The 13,560-nt window shown below is 42.3% G+C and overlaps 1 protein-coding gene across 1 annotated transcript; it reads left to right on the top strand.

Moving 5' to 3' along the window:
* The first annotated feature begins 10,562 nt into the window (after window positions 1-10,562).
* LOC100772666 (60S ribosomal protein L37-like) lies at window positions 10,563-10,900 on the top strand. Its single transcript, XM_035451203.1, is given in 1 exon segment — window positions 10,563-10,900. A coding segment is annotated over 1 exon segment (294 nt). The 3' UTR covers window positions 10,857-10,900.
* The last annotated feature ends 2,660 nt before the right edge of the window (window positions 10,901-13,560 follow it).

Below are 13,560 nucleotides of genomic sequence, written 5' to 3' on the forward strand. Positions count from 1 at the left end.
TTTCATTTGTTGTTTGCAGTATTTCTTTTTTATTCACTTGATTTGGTTTTCCCAACTACCCATCAGTCTTCTTATTTTTCCCCTCAACCAAGGGAAAAATACACAAAGAGTTACTAATGACATTGAATTAATAATAAGTTTGAAGAGATAACAGCTAGTATCTCAATTAAACTCCTGGCAAAGTGAAACTACACTAACTTGGGGAAAGGGTTTAATTTCCCATAGTAAATACTTCAAAAGTCTAGTTTCCTAAATGTCACCAAATATATGTGGCACTGGGTTTCCCATACTGCACTTCATATCCCACATAGAATGTCCTCTTTAGTTTCTAGATGGAGTTCCTGCTTATCCTAAGACCCAACAGCTGCTAATTTTTCATGCATAATAGTTTCCAATTCGATGTATTATTGACTTCAGACATTCATTTATTAGCATAAGTATCAAATAAAAAATGGTACAACTTGTTTTATTATTGGATGATAAATTAGAATGAGTATGAAATTTCTTCAAAGAACTAAAGAGTTCAGAAATTTCTTCCCCTATATGGTAAAAACTATTGTAGGAGAATCATTGTAAGCTTTTACCCATTATTTTATTTCTAGTGTCTTTCATGGAATCATTAATTCAATTGTATTAATAAAATTCATGCCATTAATGTATTAATATGTTTAAGGCATTATTTTTCATTAATAAATTTGATCAAATGTTTAACTCATTCTTTGGGTGTGATTTCATAACATTCATCAACTAGTTTTATTGTTGAGTAAGTAAATGGTCAAAGAAACATTTAATGAAGTAACAAATTTACAAATGCTAAGCTGGGTGTCCTGGGTTCCTTCCTCTATCTTTCGTGTGTGTGTGTGTGTGTGTGTGTGTGTGTGTGTGTGTGTGTGTGTGTGGTATTTCTAGCATATTGATCAGTAACCGAGTTAGTCTTTAAGTTGGATAGTGATTATAGCTTTATTGATAAGGATAATCTATTTTTGATTCCAAGTATTTAGTTTTCATGTTAGATATCACCACCCCCGTTTAAATTTCAAATTGATCTTGTTTAATATGATCTCATTCATGCTGATGTTCTCAACATCAGAATAGATCAAGGTAACAAGAGTAGAAAATACAACTACTGATTTATAGCAATGAAAATGTCTACAGTTTGTTTCAGGTATGTACAGAGTGGATGATTCTGACCAGGAATGCATAAGTGTACCCCTTACAAAGCCAAACTTACAGTGAGTGAAGAGCTGAGGTTGTGGTACTCTTTACTGTGTTGGCAGCAGAAAAATCTATGGTCTCCTTAAAATAGTTTGGCCTTTTCATTTCCACTGATGGAAGTGACATCAGGGAAGCCTTGGCCTCTGACAACAACACCCTGAACGGTGTATGTATAAAAGTCCCTCTCTCAGGTAAGGATCCCAAGCTCATTTTGTTGCTTTCTGGTGAGTTTCAATGCTTTAGCTTTTGAAATACATGAAAATGGAGAGATAGACACATGTAGTCTGGGCTCATACATGACAAAAATTACTTGTATTGTTGTTTTATGTAAATTCTTACCTTAGTTCATGACTTTAAAAAGGAGCCAAGGAGTTCCCTTCACTTCCGATTTATGATAGCTCACAAATAGCATATTTAGGAACTAAGGCGATCTTGAAACATTTATCTCAATCAGACTACTTTATAAATATAGGTTCCCATTTTTTGTATGTAAATTACCATTTTCATTATTTTCCCTTTGCTTTTTTAAAACTTATTTTATACACATGGGTTTTGCCTGCATGTATGTCTTTGCATGGCTTGTGTGCCTGGTGCTCACAGAGGCCAGAAGAGGGTATCAAATCTCCTAGAACTGGAGTTACGTTTGTGAGCTACCATATAGCTGCTGGGAATTGAACCTAGGTCCTCTGGAAGAACAGTAAGTGTTCTAAACCATTGAACAATGTCTCCAGCCACTAGACTTCCCTTTTGGTATCATAAAAGATGGTCATTTTCTTATTTTACTACAGTAAATTGAACTTTGGCATAATATGATTCTGCTGTGTGGGTAAGTGTGGGAGTCACTTTCCAGGGATCAGCTTATCTCAGTGTGATCTTCCTATGTCAGTGTTCAATTTTATGATTTCCTGAGTGTGATTTTGTTCAAGCATATGCATGTGTCATTTAGAAATAATGTTTTTTTTTTCAAGATAGGGTTTCTCTATGTAGCACTTCTAACTGTCCTGGAACTCACGTTGAAGAACAGGCTGGCCTCAAACTCACAGCGATCCACCTGCCTGTACCTCTCTAGTGCTGGGATTAAAAGCAGGTGCCACCACCACCAGGGTAACAATATGATTTTTTTTAAATGAAAAATTTCATCATCTAGTTCTGGAGCTGGAAGTTTGTTTCTTTCTAATTAAGTTGAATAAAACCTCAGATAAAGTATGACAGTTGGGAAGATTACTATTTCATAGATAGGCAATAGAGTTACTAGAATGAATAATGATCCAGGTAGGCAAAAGTTTAACTACTCCATCTTCTTTGGTGAGCTTATCTTTAGTGTTCTAATTATTGGCCAGATGCACCTCATGGTTATTTCCTACTTCTTGTGGGCAAGGTGAATGTCCCCTGAAGGACTGTCATGAAGGACTTCATACTACAATTAAACATGAGGAAGGTGAGTCATTCCTTTGTAAGTGTGAAAGAACACAATATTTACTTTCAATATAAAGATTTAGGCTCTGTGGTTCTTTGAATGGGAAATGTCCTCTGTAGACTCTGACGTTTGAATGCTTAAGCCCTCATCTGGTGGTGCGTTTGGGGAAGTGTGTGGTCTTGCTGGAGAAAGTACAGCACTGGGCGTGGACTCTGAGAGTTCATAGTCTGACCACTTCCAGTTCCTCGGTTTTGTCCTTGGGGTTGAAGATAGATATCCCAGCTTCCTGCTCTTGCCAGAAGGCCTGATACCTGCCATTTGTTGTCATGTGTCTTTGATGGACACTTATATTTTTGGAACCATAAGCCCAAATAAACTCTTTCCTCTGTAAGTTACCTTGCTCAGTGATGTTTTATCACAGCAACAAAAAATAAAGCTGACACAGGCCCATTCTAAGGTGAGCAATACAGTGTTCTCAGATGTCATTTAGGAGAGCACATGTTTAAAAGACTCAATTCTTAGTTATGTATTATCTTGGTGCACATAGACAAATATAGCTTTTAATAAATCTTTATTCTAATGAGATTTTGGAAGCCAAGCTATTCCTTATCAGTATTTTCATGGTGGTAGAGATAAGCAGATTACAAAATCCACTAAAAATCTTTCTAAAATTTCCAAGTAAGCTGGAACTTTTATAGCATTGTTCCTGGCCAAAGATCAAAACATTGAAAAATGTTTTATTTTCCATTTGTGATGGTTAGTATAAATAATTTTCAAAACAACCAGGAGCTGCTCAGCAGTTTCCAGGCCTGAGCCAGTGGAGGACACAGATGGGGCACAATCAACCAGGAACCTGCCTGTTGCCTCTGGTGCCTGGTGGTTGGGCACCATCATACTAAGCTCTCCACAAGGTTTCTAGAGCACAAGAGAGAAGAAAAGCAACAGCTCAGCACCATGCCTTGCAGCTCTCTCTCTCTCTCTCTCTCTCTCTTTCTGTGTGTGTGTGTGTGTGTGTGTGTGTGTGTGTGTGTGTGTGTGTGTGTGTGCGCGCTCATCCAGTCCTACCTGTGACCCAACTGCACTGGGCAGTTGGGCACCATTATGGTGAGTGAGTACAGGATGAGGAAATGGAAGAGAGAGAAGGGCAGCAATGTTCATGGGCTTGGGAGATAAGCAGATATGAAGAGCTGAGGATGATGAGGAACAGGCTCCTGTGAATGTCCTGCTAGCCACTGGAGTCCAAGATGATGATGTCTGGGCCTGGGCTACTATCAAGGACCGAGTCTTAATTGAGGCTCTAAAGCATTTGAGGGTTTGTATTGCTGCTTGAGGCTCTTGTCACCAGTGAGGGCCATGCATAGGCCTGTAGTCTTGGCTGCCACCTGAGGCCATATTAGTATCTGAAAGTCATGCTGCCATAGGGGCCATGCCAATCTAAGTGGCCTGCACTGGCATCTGGGGCCATGGTGACATCCTGGCCTGGACTGTGGCCTAGGATCATGTCTGGGTCAGTGGCCCTGCTGTAGCCAGGGTCTGTGTTGATGTCTGTAGCTTCTGAGACCATTGAAGGCCATTCTGATTCCCAGGGTCTGGGATGCCACCTGAGGCCAGGTTGGTGTCTAAGGCCTATGCTGCAGTGGGGCCATGTGGATCTGAGTGGCCTGTGCTTCTACCTGGGACCATGGTGACCTCAGGCCTGGGCTATAGCCTAGGACCATGTTTGGAACCATGAACTTATTGATGTTCATGGCCCATGTTGCCACCAGGGACATGCAGATGCCTGGGGTCTGGGCTACAACCTGTGGCTATGAGGGCATTCAGGGCCATGCTGCATCCAGGACCATACTGATTTGGGTGGCCTACACTGTCATCTGGGGCAGTGCTGTCCTCCAGACCAGGGCTGCTGCAGAGGGCCATGTCTGGTACTATGTCCCTACAGCATCCAGGATCTAAGTTGGTCTCTGCAGTTCCTGTTACACCAAGGGCCATGCATATGACTGGTGTCTGGTCAGTCACTGAGAACATATTGATCTATGGCCATTCTGATCTGCATGGCTGGTGTTGGCACCTGGGGCAATGAAGATGTCCAGGTCCAGGCCACTGCCTCGGGGCATGTGTGAGTCTGTGGCCTTGTAGCAGCTGGGGGTTGAGGTGAAATCCATGACTCCTGTTACCAAAGAGGGCTCTGCAGATACCCAGGGACTGGTCAGCCACCTGAGACCAAACTGGTGTCTGAGGGTCATGCTGCTACCAGGGCCGTACTGATGCAGGTAGCCTGTGCCACTACCAGGGCCATGGTAATGTCTGGGACTGAGCTGTTGCTGAGGGCCATGTATGGGCCCATGATCCTGCTGCAGTTGGGGTCTGTGATGATGTCTGTGGCCTGTGTAACACAGGAGGTCATTGGAACTATGCTGTGTTGAGCTAGCCCCATCCTTCACTGGCCCTGGGATTGCTGGCCCTGTCCCTCCACTGGATAGTGCAACAAGAGAGCTAGTCCCACCCCTCAGGGGAGAACTGCCCTCCCCCCCACTCAGGAAAGATGGTCCCACCCCTCACCACAGGCATGCACTTCACCTGGGCAGCACACTAGAGCTGTAGTGGACAAAGGTGAGCAGAACCTGAGACAGTGAGAGCAGGAGAACTGACCCCCCTCCCCCAGCCTCTCTTCATTTGCCATTAGGTAGTATGAGTGAGAGAAAGATGCCATCCCCTCTCATCCATTACTACCCGTGGCAGGTGAGAGAGCTGGTCCTGGGGTCACAAGAATGGGAGAGGTAGCCTTGACCCTTGTCAGCTGCAGCCCACAAGAGAGCAGGCTCTTCAGGACACAAGAGAGCATACTAAAGCTGACCCTGTTGTTGGGGGTGCAGGTGAGACAGTCCTGAGCGCATGAGAGCAGGAGAGATGACTCCACTCCCCCTTGCATGCCCCCTACAGCAATCTGGAGAGAGGGCCCTGCACCTTGCCTGGACAAACAGTAGAGCTGGCCCTGGTGGTGTGAGTGTGGGTGACCCAGATCTGAGGACCTGGAGAGCAGGAGAACTGGTCCCATTCCTTGCTGCAGACTGCATTGGGTGTGCTAGCTGAGGCAGTGCTGGAGAGCTCACCTGGGTAGTGAGGATGAGGGAAAGCTGGCAGGTTGCTACCACCCAGGCCCATAACCAGGGTAATGAACTGTCCCATACCAACATCCATCTCATCTATCAATTGTTGGAGCAAGTGAAGGGGACCAACCTACAGATCAAAAACAGCAGAATCTTCATGATACAGGACAACAGGATATCCAAGAGAAGCCCCAGTGAGAGTCCGTTATTGGTGGTATAACAGAAGCTAGAGGCCTGGGAGCCAGACCAATGACTTGTGACAATTAACACTTGCAAATATAAATGAATGGACTATAGGGTAAACTGTGTGTCTCTCAACTCAGCCCTTCTTCATCCAAGTCTTCAGTTTGACTATCCCACCTAACTTTATCCTGCCTTGCTATAGGTCAGTTAGCTTTATTATTAACTAATGAGAGTAATGCATATTCACAGCATACAAAAGGATTATCCTACAGCTCATCAGCCTTGGCAGCAAGTGCCTTTACCCACTAAGCCATGTATGCCATGGGTCTATGAATAGTCTGATGCCAATATATTTTCTTAATTTTGTATATGTAGTACTAGGGATTGAACTCAGAACTTTGAGAATAACAGGTATTCACTACATCACTAAGGTATAGTTCAACCTGCATTTTAATATTTTTAAAAATATTAGATAGGGTTCCGAAAAGTGGTTCAGATCCAGAGGATCTGATGCCCTCCTCTAACCTCTGTGGCACCAGGCACACATATGGTACACATACATACATGCAGGCAAAACACTTTTATGTGTAAAATAAAATAATCTAAAAATAATTTTAAAAAGCATTAGACAAGCTTCTGGTAAAGGGATATATTTATTCTTGGATTTATATCCTTTGATAGGTTTAAAATGTGACTTAAAAATTAGATCCTTCCCTTTCAAACTGAGGGACAGAGCAGCTGTCATAGACACCCCCACTTTTTATCCAGCTTTACTTTGTTGAATGTTCTCACTATGGAAGAATTGTCACATTAGCCTTTTGTTTCATGACTTCTGTATTGCCTTTTTGTTGTTGTTCTTACAGAATGAATATAGGAATAGGACTGGATGCAGTGGTACAAGCCTGGAATCCCAGTTACTCAGGACTGTCAGGCAGATGAATATAACAAGGCCAGCCTGAATACCAGACCCTCTATCAATAGACATGGTAATGTAGAGAGAGGAAATTTCACAAGTTCCCACCACCAGACCCCCCCCCCCCATACAGGCAACTAGCTGGGCATGGTGGCACATGCCTTTAATTCCAGCACTCGGGAGACAGAGGCAGGTGTATCTCTGTGAGTTCCAAGACAGACAAGACTATATGTAGAGTGACCCTATCTCCAAAAAACAAGAACAGAACAAAACCCAAACCAAACCAGAACAAAATGAAAAAACTCTACAGACTACTGCTGGGAGGAGAATTATCCTACCGTAGGCATGAGCCTCCTTATTGGTTGTCCAATGCAGAGTGGTCAGCTTTGAAACTAGAGATACACAAACAATAAAAATGGATTCATTAGGATGTTTGTACACATACATACACATATACACACATACATATATTCATATACATGTGTGTAATCATAATAATCAAAGAAAAAGAAGCTATCAACTTGAGAGTGGAAGGGCATAGGAGCAGTTGGAGAAAGAGTAGCTGAGAGAGTTGGAGGGAGAAAAGGGAGGTGGAAAGTGATATAATTCTATTTCAACTAATATATATATGTATATTTAAAAACCTGATAATAAGGTCTGGGAGGGGCGGAATACTTGCCTAGAAGGCACAATGCCTCTAAGGCCAATTTCCAAGAAGGAGATTTTTGTTATTGTTGTTGCTGTTTATGAAACAGGGTCTCACTGGGTAACTCTGTCTGGAACTTCAATGTAGACCAGACTGACCTCAAACTCACAGAGATCTGCTTACCTCTGCTTCTCTGGTGCTGGAATTAAAGGTATTCACTATCATGCTTAGCATGTATGCACATACTCAAGTTATTTTCACTCTGTTTTAGTTAGTTTTAAGGATTTAAACATTTTTTGAAAGTTTTATGTAAGACAATTACACATTCCAAAGTAAAAGTTACCAAGCAAGGTATTTTCATAGCTATTCCTCTAGCTTTCAAGCTTCCAGTGTGCCCCCATCCTTGTGCTAGTTAATACTAGCTATAAACTTGATATGACCTAGAATTCCCTGGAAGGAGAATCTCAATGAGAGGTTGTCTAAATCAGGTTGTCCTATGGGCATATCCATGGGGGATTATCTTTATTATGTTAATTGAGATGAGACAGGCCACATATGTCCTGGGTTCAGTCATAGACTATGTCAGAGTGGAACAAGGGAGTTAGGACAAGCATTCATGCCTTTCTTTCTCTGCTCTTGGCTATGACCAGCTTTCTCATGCTCCTGTCATTGTATTTTCTCTACAATGAAGGAATGTAACCTGGAGTTATGTGCTAAAATGAAACCTTTCTCCCCTAAGTTCCTTTTTTAAAAAGTGTGTGTGTGTGTGTGTGTGTGTGTGTGTGTGTGTGTGTGTCTGTGTGTGTGTGTGTGTGTATGTATGTGTGTGTGTGTGTGTGTGTGCCTCATGTGTACAGGTGTCTGTGTAAGCCAGAAGAGGGCGCCAGATCCCCTGGAGCTGATATGACTGCTGGGAACTGATTTGGGTCCTTTGGAAGAGTAGGAGGAGTAGCAAGCATGCTTGACTGCAGAGCCATTTCTCCAGCTACCTAAGTTGATTTTTGTCGGAGTGCTTTCTCGCAGCTACTAACAAGGAACCTAAAACAGTTCCCAGGAAGGTGACTCACCAACTATACTAGTTTGTGGCTTATCCTATCTTTCATTCTTTGATAAAAAATGAAATATTTTGTATATGTAAACATTTGCATCTTTGTAGTATAAAAACAACACTATTCTGTTAGCAGTGTTCTGAACTATGCGTTTTCTATTAAGCTTTGCATCCTTGAGAGTCTACTCATGGCAGTTTCTGGAGATGTACTTTTTATGCTGCAGGCACTTCTTTGTCCTGTTGTACCCAAACTTTGAACCCCCAAATCACCAACAGACCCGATCCGATGCAAAAGCAAAGAGTCTTTAATTTTATGAGTTAACTCAGTTGTTCTTCTGTCCGACACAGTGGGTGAAGCAGGCAGGGATCAGGAGGGACAGTGGGGCAGGGAATATATTAGGGTAAAACAAGGGGAGTGTCTGGGGTTCCCAACAGTCTCAAGATATGTGCACTTCTGGGCTTGGGCAACCTGTCCTGAGTTGATTGGTCAGCTGCAGTTGCAGGAAGACCCTCCCGGGAAGGCTATGCTTGGAGGCCCTGCCAGGGCAGTTGCTACATCCTATATTCCACTATTCCCATAAAGCGCATCCAGAGCCTGACAGTTAACTTCTAATTGGTTCCTTGCCACATGGAGGACATCTGGCTACCTAGTGACTAGGACAAGGTTGGGCAAGGTTGGGGGCTCAGCATATGTTGCTGAGTCAGAGGCTACCTCTTGCTGGGTCTTTTCTGCAGCCTGTTATGGCTGCCAAAGCAGGGGGCTAGGTGAGGGTCTGGTCCCTTTAGTCCAGGGGAACAGTAGAATGGGGGAAGAGGGAGAATCCACAATAGAAAGAAAGCTTCAAATGCATGTTAGTAGAATTTTGTTCCTAGGGTAGTTGTGGGCACTGGAACCGACTACTGCTCTGGGCTGAAGCTGAGGGGTAGCATTTTGGAGTTTGGAAGGAACCTTGCAAGATCTCTGGCAATCTAAGCAAGCAGTGAGGTGGAAAGCTGAATCCTACCCACGGACTGCCCAAGGACTACTCCTAGCTCATCTGTCTTAGCTCAGTTCCAGTCCAGAGGTTGGTGGACAGAGGAGAGAGGATCATGACTGAACCTGGCCAGGCTGCAGTAGAGTTGGTTGACTTAGACAGGTACCCAGACTCAATTTTCTTCAGTATCCTAATTGGGGTTCTCAATCCACCCATTTGGGTTTGGAGTGGAGCTCCACTGCTTTCTTGTAATAGGAAGAGCCACTGTAATGGACATAGCATTCTCAAGAGAAATGGAACTAATTGAATTTGACTGTTTGTCTGTCCTAGCTGAGGAACAATCGGGAGCTCACATTGCGGGTAAGGCCAGTGGTTATCTGCTGGAGAGCCCTCTCTTGGGGGTGGTTGAGCTGTTTGTTCTGTCTAGGCTCTGGATGGACCAGAGACTACCTATATGAGGAAGGTCTGTCTGCTTTGCTCTGAGCTCATAATTTACATATTAATTTCACCTGCAACTCCCTCACAGATGCACTCAGAAAATCATTTGACTTAGTATCTGGACACTTTGGTCCAGCTAAGGATGTATAAAGTTGGCCACCATAGTGATCTTGGTAGTTAAGTGGCCAAATGAAAGGACAAAGGAGTTTAAGTTCAATGTGAAGATGCTCATGCCTTAGTCATGACCCTAAAATCTTACACTGAAGGGATACATATGAAAAACAGAAATTGGGAGTGATTAAATAAATTTTCCTAGATTCTAAATATGTTCGGTGAACAAATAAATGAAACAACTATTAATGCGTTTTTTCATATGCCAGGCATTGTGTTATGCACTGGCAAGTCTGTGGCACCAAGGCAGACTGGACTTCTTATCCTTTCCTGGGAAGGGATGCTTGTGACACGAGGATATGTTGACATTTAATGGATGAATTCAGAGCAGGGCAGTCAACTTCACTCTGGTTTCAGAATAGGTAAGCTCTGAAATGGGAAGGAATTGAGGGACTTTAAAAAGCAGAGTAAAGTTCTTCTGGTCTCTTTGGCCTCGGCGGCAGAAGCAAGATGACGAAAGGAACATCATCCTTTGGAAAGAGTCGCAATATGACGTACACGTTGTGGCGCCGCTGTGGCTCTAAGGCCTACCACCTTCAGAAGTCCACTTGAGGCAAATGTGGCTACCCTGCTAAGTGCAAGAGAAAGTATAACTGGAGTGCCAAGGCTAAGAGGCGAAACACTACCGGGACTGGGCGGATGAGGCACCTAAAAATTGTCTATCGAAGATTCAAACATGGATTCCGTGAAGGGACAGCACTTAAACCCAAGAGGGCAGCTGTTGCAGCATCCAGTTCATCTTGAGGATTTCAGTCAGTCATAAAAATAAAACGTTCTGGTTTCAAAAAAAAAAAAAAAAGCAGAGTAAAATGGAAAAGATCCTGAGAAGAGGTAAAGGAGATACTCAGTGTTGTTGTTTGCAGTCACTCCCCCCACTAGCTATTGCTTTTTCAAAATATTTAGCAATCTTAAGCAATCAGTCTTCTGGCCTGTGGAAAGTAGGTATCATTATTGCTATTTAGCAACTGAAGGAGTTAAGGCATTGAGCACTTCCATGCCTTGCCCAAGGCCACTCAAAATTTTGATTAGAGAACTAGAAATAAAAGTCACAAGGGAAGGCTTGGCTTCTCTGAGATAATCGTGGGAAAGGAAATTATTTATTCTGAAAATTAAAATAGTCATCTTGGAAGCTTTGGTGAAACCAGAGTGCAAAAATAGACCTTCCTTCTATCCCCCAGTGCAACAATAATTTAGCAGTAATTATGATAATGATTGCTAAGTGATTTGTGTGTTGATCAGACTAAGAGTTCCCAGGGTTGAGTTCTCATGTCCTCCTCCTCAGAAACCCCTCTGTGATGCTCCTAGGGCCATGACATGATGATACTTGCATAATTCTCCAGCCACAAGTTTGGCCTCCTTTGGACCAGCCATCCCTGGGCAATGCTAGTGTGAACACAACTGAAGTAGCTTCAAATTGCTGCCACGTTAGGAAGACTCCACGTTTGGTTCACTTGATTTATTGTGGGATGGAAGTTTCCATTAAACAGCTGTCCTTCCCCGCTTATCTCCATGATTTACATGTACCTGTGGTTTCTCTGAAAGTATTGAAAACATTTAACTTTTATCATTCTTTAATTTTTAATCATCTTATGGTTGTCAATTAAGCGTTAATAGACTCTGTTGGAAACAAAAAAGCCGGTCTTCGTAAGCCATATCTGTTTTCATTATGTCTGACAGTTGGAGAAATGAAGAAACAAGGGAAATGTTGATGTCTTCTGGAAGATGCATAGCATGTCATGGCCTGGTATTTGCTCATCCTGGGAAAAGAGATAATTCTTCAAAAACCACAAGATGTTTGGATGACATGCAGATGTGCCCCTTGCAGCCAGAGTTGTATGGCTCTAATTACTCTGGGACACTTTGTAACTTTCACCAATTCATTTTCAAATTAAGTGGGAGTCTATGCCATCTTTTTGGTGTAAGTGGAAAGTGGGTGGGCCTTCAAGGAGGAAAGACCTTGAGTCACATCGTGGAATACGTTTCCCAGCCATGTGATTGTTCACAAGCTACTTAGCCTCTTACTCCAAGTTCTTTGTAAATAAATAGGGATAACGTTTTCTTCGTTGTGGTGTTCTTGTGATTAAATGCAATGCGAAGGGCCCTGGCACCACTCTAGCATGCCTTGCCAATTCTGCTGAACTTTCTTTGGAAGTTTGCCACTCAAAGTCTTATGCTTGAGAGGAGCTTAAACTTATAAAATATGGTGCTTTGTTCACACGTTTCAGTTGTGTTTAAACACCACACTTTATTTATGTTGGGACTTGGAAACTTGTGGCAAAATTATTAAAGCAGGGCATCTATATCATCATTTCAGGATTCAGTACCAGTGTTTTGACATTATTTCATCTTTTTTTAATTAAAGACAATTCAGAGTGCAGTAAATGTGCCACAATGAAAGAGAATTGAAATTGAACAGAACTTATTTAATATTCCCTTTTAGGCTAAAAGTCAAATACAAATGAATCCTTATTTATTTTCATCTCAGTCCCTTTCAGAATATGATCCATAACCCTTTGTTAATGTCTATTACCTGCTATTGCTAGCCACATCCAGAACCCCTTTTCCCTCTTACACTTTTCCAAAACAAAGCAGATCTAGGATGTTAAGCTTGTTCTGTTGATGCCAGATTGACGTGATTTCCAGTGTGACATGAAAGGTTCAGATGTCTATGGCCTTGCTGAGATTGGACCTGAATACTTGAGAAATTTGTGTTACTCAGTATTCACTCAGTCATTATTGAATTGCTACTTACAATGATTCTGCAGGTTCTCACACTATTCAAAAAGACTTGTATGGATGCAAACTGCCCAGCTTGTGTTTTTGAGGCTTTGGTAATTTTGACTCCCCCAAAAGGCAAGTTAATACAAAAAAGAAAGTTATAATGCCTCTCACCTATGAACACAGAAGAAAAGATTCTAGATAATGCTTTTATTTATTGTTTACTTCCTTATTGAAACATAACTTACAGTGGAGTACATAATATTAGGTGCACAGCTAGAAGGCTTTATATACACATATGTGCCTATAATCCTAGAGCAGAACAGAACAGTTCTAACAATAATCATTCCTTGGTACCATCTCCCAGTAAACACACATGGAACTGTGCTGGTCAGTTTTCTGTTACTGTGACAGAATACCTGAGAAAACCAACTTTTAAGAGAAGAAATAGGCTGAGCATAGTGGTTCACACCTTTAATCTCAGCACTTGGGAAGCTGAGGCAGGTGTACCTCTATGAGTTCAAGGCCAGCCTTGTCCAACAAGTGAGTTCTAGGATACCCAGAGCTACATAATGAGAACCCATCTCAGAAAAAATAACAGCAACAACAAAAAATATAGAAAAATAGTTTATTTCAGTGTGTGGTTTTGAAGGCTTCAATCTATGGCCATTTGACCCTATTGCTTTGGGCCTATGATAGCATGATTCATTATAGTGGAAGCAAGTGGCAG

The sequence above is a fragment of the Cricetulus griseus genome, assembly GCF_003668045.3.
Source record: "Cricetulus griseus strain 17A/GY chromosome 1 unlocalized genomic scaffold, alternate assembly CriGri-PICRH-1.0 chr1_0, whole genome shotgun sequence".
In the NCBI taxonomy this organism is placed as follows: domain Eukaryota; kingdom Metazoa; phylum Chordata; class Mammalia; order Rodentia; family Cricetidae; genus Cricetulus; species Cricetulus griseus.